This window comes from Belonocnema kinseyi, chromosome 10 (assembly GCF_010883055.1).
Source record: "Belonocnema kinseyi isolate 2016_QV_RU_SX_M_011 chromosome 10, B_treatae_v1, whole genome shotgun sequence".
Classification (NCBI taxonomy): domain Eukaryota; kingdom Metazoa; phylum Arthropoda; class Insecta; order Hymenoptera; family Cynipidae; genus Belonocnema; species Belonocnema kinseyi.
This window is the reverse complement of record NC_046666.1, coordinates 81,888,613-81,899,195: the sequence shown is the minus strand read 5'-3', so window position 1 is coordinate 81,899,195 and position 10,583 is coordinate 81,888,613. Positions and strand designations below refer to the sequence as shown.

General features: G+C 36.5%; 2 protein-coding genes across 2 annotated transcripts in view; one reads left to right on the top strand and one right to left on the bottom strand.

The window, feature by feature from the left end:
• The window catches only part of LOC117181383 (WD repeat-containing protein on Y chromosome), an 88,444-nt gene that overhangs the window by 77,489 nt on the left and 372 nt on the right, over positions 1-10,583 (bottom strand). Inside the window, 6 exon segments of the mRNA XM_033373986.1 lie at positions 267-461; positions 545-681; positions 768-879; positions 970-1,161; positions 10,015-10,119; positions 10,201-10,294. Coding sequence (XP_033229877.1) covers positions 267-461; positions 545-681; positions 768-879; positions 970-1,161; positions 10,015-10,119; positions 10,201-10,294 — 835 coding nt within the window.
• The window catches only part of LOC117181382 (tetratricopeptide repeat protein 8), an 11,865-nt gene continuing 11,087 nt past the window's right edge, over positions 9,806-10,583 (top strand). Inside the window, exon 1 of the mRNA XM_033373984.1 lies at positions 9,806-9,887. Within this exon, the coding sequence (XP_033229875.1) occupies positions 9,870-9,887 (18 nt within the window). The 5' untranslated portion in view covers positions 9,806-9,869. The remainder of the gene's footprint in view (positions 9,888-10,583) is intronic.

Sequence of the window (10,583 nt, the reverse complement as noted above, 5' to 3'; positions counted from 1 at the left end):
GAGGGAGCTCTTCTTAATATTTTGACACCAAAATCATGTCGATACACCTTACCGACTGCGAGTAAAGCCACCCACGCTTTAACTTGACAGACTGTAAAATCAAAAGTTTCGATATTTAAATATTGTAAGACTTGGAAGTGCTTAATTTTTATGCTGATTCTAAACATTCCGAAAGTCCATATATTTATGTATGTTTATGCTAATAATTTTTGTAACATCCACAATGAATAAAAAAATTATCATTATTGCCAATATATTATTTTTACTGCAAGAACTGCTGCATATCGTAGATGAAGAAGATCTCGTTCAGGAACATGTTTAAAAGGCCCCTTTTCTTTTGAATGAAAAGACATCGCTTTAACTTCTCCATTCATATCTCCCAAGATTAAAAACGAGTCTTCTTTAACATTTTTACTAAAATAGTAACTCATACAAACTATTGATGTTTCAAAATTTGAGATCTAAATTAACAAAAAAAATGATAAGAAACCTATTTCCTTCAAGAATTTGTAATTATGTTTATTTTTTTATTCAATTTCTTTACCATTACTCGGAGATCAAAGTTATTTGCAACAGTATCATAAAATCTTAAATCTCGCTCAATCGAACTCGTACAAACAATTTCAATATCTGGCATCACAATCATGTCTGTAATCATCGTTGTCTGAATTTTCATAAAAGCTACAAATCAGAAAACTATTGTACAAACTTTATTCAGCATTCAGCATTTCATTGTTAAAAGTTATAAAGTGTAAAATTTTACTTACGATTTGATGATTTTACAGTTCGCTGATATTCCAAATCTAGTGTCCAGTAATTTATGATTCCGTCCTTGCTGGCACTTAAGTAACATCCTCGCATAAAACTCCAGGATCTATCCTAAACGTATAAATTGATTCAATATAAATATTCAGAAATATATTTAAACAAAAACTTATTTTAAAACACTTTTACAAATAAAATTCGTACTGGAAGTATTTCTGGGCAAAAGACAATTTTAAAAACGGGACTTCGATGATGGGTTTTTTTCATCAGAGAAATTCCAAGAATTGGCGGATCCAACGGTTGCCAATGAAGAGCAACATCTTTTCCTTTCAATTCCAAAATCAAATAAGAAATAAATTCATCCCAAGTAACTAAGCCATCGTTTTTCATATTTATCTGGAAAATTAATTGTGATATTCAAAGGTCAGGAGTCGAAGGCGAGAAGTCAGATGGCACGTGTCAAAGGTCCGGCATCAAAAATCATGTGTCAATAGCTAAATTTTAAATTTTTTAGTGTCGGGGACCAGGAATCAAAGTTCACGTGTCATCATTTAGGGTCAATGATCAGAATCTGCATGGAGCGATGCTTTGAGTTTTATCCTACAGTCAAAATTAGAAGGGGGATAGCGAATTGCAGACCTCCTCGTCAATGTCTGCTATCGAGTTGCTTTTTTAGATTCGTCAGAAGTAGACCATACCCAACCATTAGACTAAAGAGTTCAAAAGTTTCATAATTATGGTCTTAAAACTTACGTATTAAGTATTTAAGGGTTTTCCCCCAACATTTGGGAGAATATTTTACAACAACAATGCGTACAACGAACGTGTGTGAATCTTATCATTCAAAATTGAACGCTATGCCAACACAAACATTTATCTTCTCATTCTAGCCTAAAAGGGAGTGTAAACCGGAGCTTATATAAAAATAGGGTGACTTGATAGCTTGATCAGAAAAGCAGGGCATTCCCGCACTTATCGATTTTTCTCCCCACTATGTCCCCCCGTCATCTGCCAAGTTTCCACACCCCTAAACAAATGTATCCTTATGCGCTTTATTTTAAAATTAAAGGAATAATTTCGCTTATACCTCAGTGGGCACACAAGTCCTATAGTTGTCCCATAGGCGAATTTTGATGGATATGTAGAAGTTGTTTTGAGGACCTTATAAATACATAAAAAGATCTAAAGGATGTCTTTAAGAGGTCAAGTCACATGACACAGATACATACTAAGGACGTCTTTAGGATCTCCATGTGCCTACTGGGATATAAGTAAATGATTGGAATAACTATTTTGTGGTAAATGTTTGTATTTAGACAATAGAATAATACAATCTGCACATTATTTTACATACTTCTCAGAACTTCCTATTTTTCCAACAAATCGATGTTTTCCTTTCTTTTTAAATATTTGTGAAATTTAAAACATGGCAAGGTTTTAAAGTTAAATTAAACAGTTACAATAATTTTAACTGTATTAAGCGACATTTGATTCTGTTTATCATTCTTCTGAGTATAATATCAGATAAAAAATACATTTGAAATTGGCGTTATGCACATGAATGGTAAAAAATATTGAGCTACTTTTAAAACTTGCGAATAGAACGCAATATTCTGTTCAGGATGAAGCAATTACAAATTTTTCAATTCCAAGACTTTTGGAAATATTGTCAATTTGGCCAAGTATGCTTCCGCTCTAAACTAACATGACTGGCTTAACCAATTTGTCGCAAGCTTTGTCCTTAAAATGAGATTTCTCCCTTAGAAATCGCAAACAAAATTTAGATTTGCGAAATAAAAAACGCGTAATATCATTAAAATTATCAAAAATCAGGATATCGAATGCAAAAGATATTTTCATGAAGCGCGGAAAGTTTTATCTATGTTATTTTAGAGTAATTTTTTGGTTATAAAACTGGATGTAAGTATCTTCATATACTTGTTTTCAGAAGACTTGATTCTCTTTACAATTAGTTGGCTATTCAACGAGACATGACGTTTTATTAAATAGACGGAACGGATGAGTAGGAAAGATGAAATTTTCCTGAATCCATTTTACTCGCCATTTTTTTTATTTGATGTTATGTAGGTAATCACGAACTCAACATTTAATGCATGCCGCTTCACCGTTGTAATTTCAATATTAAGCTGTGCTAAATGCTTGAAAACGTACTGAAGCGTCATAAGTATCATTACTACTATTGTCGCAAATATGGGAGACCGTTTATTGTATGTTTGTCTTGTATACCCGTAGTATGTTCGATGTAGGATGCTGCTCTTCTTCCTGCAGATAAAGAGATCTATATCCCCCTTTGAGTAAAAAGGATACCTGATCTCTTAAATACTACGGAAATTTATAAGCATATTCCGCATGTATACTGATCCAAAGTTCACCCGGCCTCTGCATGAATCCTCTTCGCGCCATTAAGCATCCTTGCCAACAAGTAAGGATGTCCCTTCTGAGTTGGTTCGATAATTTAATACGATGTTCTCGTGTTTGTCTAGGGCCACTTTCTGGTCGTCGCCTCGGTTCGGTCCTATATTTCCACTCCCAACTGAACCATTTCCTCCATCAATTTATTATATTATATTAGAATTCTTTTATTTTAGTATTGATTATTATAAATAATAATTATAATAATAATCCTACCCATGCCGGACAGGCTGAGAAAGAAACCGGAAGGTGACTAAAAGGAACACTAAAATCCATAGAAAACATGAAGTTCTTAAATCTATATAGAAGGTGTTCGCTACCCGAGGATCGTCGGGGTACTCCTGGTACCACAGCTGGGGGTGGCAGCATGTAAGCCGGTATTGTAGAGCAATTGACGGACAAGTAGATCTCACCGAGATACACAAAAGGGCTACTGTCCAGCTAGAACATCGGCAACAAGTGGAAAGCAGTAGTACATGAGCTGCGCCTGCGGAGGATGTTTCAGTCGGGCACATATGCATATCTTGGAATTCCGTAAGCGGAAACCCAAAATGTGCGTGTGTTAAAAGGAGCCCTTGTAAAAAGATGTCACTAAATTCTCAGAAAAATGTGCGCTTCCGAATTATCTGAGAAGAATAAGATCCAGAAAAACAATATTCTGGCTGTTCCTATACTATTATACACGTTTGGTGCAGTAAAATGGAACACGATGAGTAAAAGAAAGTTGACCGAATCACACGCAGGAGGATGAAAATCCATCGAAGTCATCATTCTAGATCATCCGTACCTCGTGTATACCTCTCTCAAGATAAAGGGGGTAGAGGTTTGCTGAGCCTTGAGTGTCTTCATCGAAGAAAAGTTCTAGCTACAGCATGCTCAGTTCTAAATAGCACAGATTCTCTTGTACGTCTTGTACATCAACATGAAGTGGTTAATGCTGCGGCATTTCTATAACGTACCACAGATAGGGCGACAAAGGAACTTGATCTCGGATTTAATAACAGTGATACTGCACATGCCATAGCATTATTTACACCTTTGGTGCCAAACATTCGTGTAAAGAAAGCAGAACATTAGCTTCTTTTAAGAGAATATGCTAACAAGCCCCTTCACTGTCAATTATACGGCATTACACGTAGAGAAGAGCTATCGATGGGTCTATCGAATATGTTTCTCAAGTCTGATATAGCAGCGGTAAAATAAGAACTCTAAACTAGACCATGCTTCTAATTTTGTATCTACATCACCATCGCAAAAGATTTCAAACATCGTAATAAATTAACATATGACACCCTCATCTTATCAGTTACTTGGATTAATCCGTGGTCATGATGAAAAACCAGGTTTATCCGAGAACAAATAAAAAAACATATAAATCTACTAATAACTTGCCGCGTTTTGCGAACGTATTTATTAGCAAAGTACCAGGTTATGAGTACCTGTGGGTAGAAGGTGGGCAAACACTAGAGGTAGCTCTGCTACTGACGGAGTTTCCTGTTCCAGAAAGGCATAAAGCGAGAAGTAAAGGAAATAAGAGGAAAACCAAAACCCATAAATTATGACGAAGAATCTATTAAAGATCTGTAAACGCTTGTCGCTTCCCAAAGATTGTCGTAGCGACCCTGCATCCAGCACTGGGGCCACAGTGTGCGGAGTGGTGCTGATAGTGAGCTACGAGATAGCCAGACAGATCTCACTAATCAAACAGCTGGCCAGCAAAAACACCTGCGACAAACGGTAAACAGTGAAAAATCAACTCAGTTTGTTTAGGGTGCTTTAGCCAGCGTTAGCAATTTGCAACCAACCACCTCAACAGAAATACTGTTGGACAGCATCACCTAGGTATCAAAACGAAAGAGGAACTGTGGCATCTCTACTTTGAAAGTGCAAAGTTTAAAACCAAGAGTGAAAAAGGATATAACTTCAGGGCGATGTTTGCTGCGAAATATGCTAAAATAAAGAAAGTTTCAGTGAAAAGATTTATCGATAAGATGAGGGACATCAAAATTAATCTTCTTATTTCAGAAGAACGAGTGATGGATATTAAACAGCAGGTTTATTTAGCGTTGAAAATGTCGATAATCAACATCAGTTAAAGGAAACCGCATCACATGATCAAGAATCAGAAACTGATATTTTTGTTCCACGTAATGATGATCCCGCATCACCAAAAGCTTCAGAAACATATGGCCTCATTCAACCAGAGGCAGAAGCAGAGTTCCAGCAACCCAGAAGGCGATTACAATGAACATACCATATGAAAAAAGATGTTATTGGCCTTTATTTTTCGGAGAGAAAAGTGTCAAAGTGCAAGGAGAGGACATCATCGACTATTTTTACTGGAGTACCCAGAGCCAGGGACAAGAATAAATTAACAGAATTTAGCAGACCAAAAACGCTCAATATCTGTATAATGCACACAGATTGCTTTTGGCTGTTAAAGTAGCTGACATCAAAATGGAAGTGGAATACTAGCTTCCTATTGATGAAATCCCTTTGAATGATATGGGCACAGAAGGCCTATTTGTAGCTGAAGATAGGTGCTAGGAACAATTTATATCAAGACCTGAATCCACTAGAAACACATACGGACATTAATAACGTTGGTGTAAACAGCGAAATCCCAAAAAGACTACAGTACCTTGAAATGAATTTTGGCGATGCTTTACTATCTTTAAGACATATAGTAACAAGACAAAGGTATTCTCTGCGCAAGATAAACATCACAAAGAATCTTTTTGCACTAATATGACATCTATACAACTAGGTTTTACTTATGCAATTGAACACAACAGTAACTGCTTTAAAAGTGCAAACTCTTGTGTATTGTTCAGCTGTGGCAGCCGTTAGAACATTGGGCGTCAGAACTGGACCTACAAATGCAGTCTTTGTCCCAGGAAGGGATCGAGATCCATCATATAAGATCAGGTTAGATTATGGATAACAGAAAAGTAAGGTTCAAATTGGGTCGATTGACTCAATATAAGAAAGAAAATACAATACAACTCCTACAACTTGCCATCCGTTAAGTGTACACTCCCCTTAAAATGCCATCACACGTACGACATGCACACCAGTCGGTTCTCCCACTACGTATACTATTTTGCTCATGATTTGACCCCATGATTTACGCATGCGCGCACTGAATATCGTGCTACTAGAGTGGGAATCCGATAAGTCCGTAATTCTTGGAATTTTCCGCCCATACAACCCTGATGTTGGAAAGCTATCGGAGTTGTACTGTAGAACTAGTAAGCTGATAAACCATGTTAATTAAATCATTTCTCAAAGGTACATTGAGACATTAACACCAAGAATATTGGATGAGATTATAGACTCCCAACAGCAGACACTTGATGCTCTTCCTGTTAAGCTGCGTCGTCCAACTTTCTGCGCCACTGGTCGGGCCAACCACCTGAATGATAACGGTCAACCGCCTTTGACTTCTCCACGCCGGGCCAAGATTTGGTCCCATATATGGGCCATCTATTAAAATGACGCCGGCCCAACCTTCGACAAAAATTAAATTAAAAAAAGGTATTTTTAAAATTATTATGATATAATCTTCACTTTTTACTATTACTAAATACATAATTCACACACACGGTTACGTACACTTTTGATCGCACGCTTTAACGCTTTAAAAATCTTACTCGTCCAAGATTCGAACCCTAACTAAACTAGTGTATTTTACCGCGTTCTCTAACCACTCGACCATCGAAGCACTTGAAGTTTGTTTACAAGAACTGTGTGTTGTATTTTCTTCATAGATTAATTTGGAAACAGGGTTGATAAATTGGGAAGCTATACTTTGGGAATATTCAGTGTTCGATATTCTTTTTCGAATTTTTAAATTTTGTAAAAATTAAAATTAACTTTATTATATATTAAAATAGATACTTTTTCATATCCAGCATTATTTAATTAATAATTTTGAATTTTTCATTTCGACATTTTTAATTATGATATTGTGTCATAAATTAACAAAGTTTTTTCATTTTTGTTGATTTGAAACTAAAGTTGATAATTTAAAAGATATCTAAATAATAAATATTTACCATTAAACGTTTCTATTTTTGGTTAAGAATTTTTAATGGTTTATTTAAAATATTTATATATTTCTGCGAGTCACGCACCAATTCGACCCCCCAGTAATAGGAGCAGATCAACTGCGGCTGAAAGCAAATCTATCGAAATGAAGTAGGTTATGTACACCCAATGTTACGGGCATATGTGACGTCGGCTGACATGCCAACCAGAGTTTATCCGACGGTCTGCTCATACTCGGGCTAATGTTTGACTGCTATATTCAGAGTCAGACCGACCGCATTATTGTGGTCGTAACGACCAATCTACCACAATTTATCCGATTGCCGTAGAATAGTTGGGCCAGAATTGGGCTGACGGTCGACTTTTCGCTCGCCGCCGACGTCCGTCGCCTACGTCGCGTCGGTCCCATCATGGCAGCTTGAAAAAATCTCAGTCGGCCCAACTCTGGTTACAGTAGATCGGTTACCATAGCAGGGCCGACTTTGGGCCGATGGTCAAGCTCGGGCATCCGAACGAATTTTGCACCTGGGTTTAGATGTTTTAGTGGTTTTGAAAAGGGCAAGGTAACTGAAAAAGCTCCTGGTCCAGACATGGTGCATAATTTCTAGCACAAGTACCTGACGAGTGTTCATCCTGCGTTGGCAAGGTGTTTTCAGAAGATCATCGAACACGCAGATCTGGAGACAGGCTTTATGCTCAAGGGTACTACGGATATGTTGCTTAAAAAACCGGAAGCTCGAATTCCATCTGATTGTTGCCATAGCGCAAGCACGTAAACACCAAAGAAACTTGCACATGCCATAAATTTACTAAAATCAAGCGTTTCCTTCCGTATCACATGATTATTTGCTTGAATTCTTAACATTTTACTAAATTTGCAATGCACCGTCGACTTTCTAAGTTGCTTTCTAAATGCTTTAGGGTAAAAGAATCAAGTTTGATCATGGATAACCACAGATAATTAAATCATTACGCATTACGATGGGTATACTATTTCAAGTCGACTACTTCATTTTTTATGATGCTATTTAGCGTTGGGCCCATTAACGATGACCTGAAGCTATACGCTAATTTATATAAAAAAAACTGCAGCAAGTGATCCATGTCACAGAGCAGTTTTTGAATGATATCCAAATGTTGTTCGGACTAGATACATTCAGAACAATGCATTTAACCATATAAGAATTAGGGTGCGTAGAGCTAGAGTACGATTTTGAGAATGACATCGAGGCAATGGCTGAAGGCGTGTCATATAAATACCTGGGTATTCTCGAATATAAGGATATTCAGAATACGATAGTTAAGAAAAGCCTAACGACGGCCTTCTTTAGAAGAATCAGATTAATTTTAAAGTTTTCTCTTAACTCGGCAAACAAGATCAGGGTAATAAACAATCTATGCCATCCCTGTTCTCGCTTACTCCTTTGGGCTCATCAAATGATCAAATACAGACCTTGAAAGGTGAAACAGTCTGCAAAGAAATTACGAAGCAGCGAATGCACCACAGTAATTCGGCGATTGAAAGAGTAGTCCAACCATGGAATAGAGGGGGAGGGCTGTTGTAGATTTCAAAAAACGGTGTCACAAGTTATACATTTGTGAGTTGACCGGTGTCAATTATGTGGAGATACTGACGAATCCATCGAGAACATTATTGATGGCTGTCGCGTAATGACTAAGAGAGAATATACGAATGAACGTAATGATGTAGTGGGCATTAAACATCGATAACTTGTCCTAAATCTAGGACTTTTGATAGAATGGATGCCTTTCCATAGGCAAAATCCAGTGTCGTCTTAGAAAACAAAGATTACATCTTATATTAGGATGTTGATATCCAGACGGATTATTGTATCAGAGCCAATCGACCCGACATCGTGATGCGAGAGAAAGAAGAGTCTAAATCATCGACATTGCTTTTCCGCTTAACCAGAATTTGCAGGTAGCCTATACAACCAAGATCCATAATTATAGCAAGCTAAGGCATGAAGTAAAAACAATATGGAGTAATGTCAAACATGCATCTATTCATCCTATCGTGATTTCGGCTACATAAAATGTGCGCGCCAAGATGTATTAAACATTTAGTTGTCTGTCGGATAGCGGCAGCAGCTCAGCAGGCTGTTTTATTAAATACGTGTCGCACTGTGAAAAACTTTCTAGACCATCAGGAAGCAAGCGACAAAAAAACTATGGTGTGGCAGGCGGTAGCTCTAGGAAAGCATCCAGAGGCGACTGTTTTCACCTCCATGTCTCGCGGCGGCTGTGAAGGGATAACAGTGGTGAAAAACGAACTACAAACTACACCATGTTCCTAATTTTGTAACTGCAACATCATCGCAAAATATTTTAAACATCGTAATAAATTAATTTATAAAAACCTCATCTCATTAGGCATTTGATTTAGTCCGTGGCTGTTGATAAAAACCCGAATTCGCCTGAGAACAACTTTTAAAAAATTGATAATAATAATAGGGAAATAAGAGTTCAAGGAGAATAAGCGAAGCATCGAATGGAGATGAAAAAAAGGAAAGGAGGGATCGGACGGAACTCCACTAGCATCTAAGGTCAAATTTAAGGTGGTCAGATGCCATGATGGAAAGATCAGACGTCAGAACTGAATGGTCAAGAGATCAAAGGTAATTTTTTATTTATATTTCTTTTCGTATTTGGATACGTTCAAATGATAAAACTCTGAAATTCTTAATGTTGAAAATATATAGCTATAAACTATAAATTCTTGCGATAAATTCAATTATCTTTAACCTTCCTGAAAATTATATTAAACTCTTCTTTGTCCATAAATATCTGAAGAATATCCCGAAAAGCATTTTGTAATTGAGACTTGTTCATCGCATCGTTCTCGGTTGCCTGAAATTATACATTTTTCTTTACAAAGCTCAGAACGATTAAATTTAATAATTTTTTCAGTAAGAAAACAGTCATTATTACCCAAAATGCTTCCTTCAATCTGGTTAAAGATTGCTCGGTACATTGTTCCTGAATAATTTTTCTTTTAAAAAAGTTGGTGAACTTCTGTTGAACGCTAAATATTTTGAAAATTATGTATTAAAAATCATAAACTTAAAAAAGTCAAATTGTGTAACAAAATTGCACAAGAAGGCTCAAAAAGAAGTATTTTTCCAAAACTCAGTTAAAAAGACATATAGGGAGAAAAAGGAAAGAGACAATCAAACTACCTCGCTCTCTTTTTCTTATTTTTTATCCGTATCAACATGTTACGAAGCCGTTTGGGCTTCAACAGGAATTTTTTAAATAGGAAAGTTCTAGAAAATATTTCTATCTTATTTTCATATTAATTATGAATGTATATA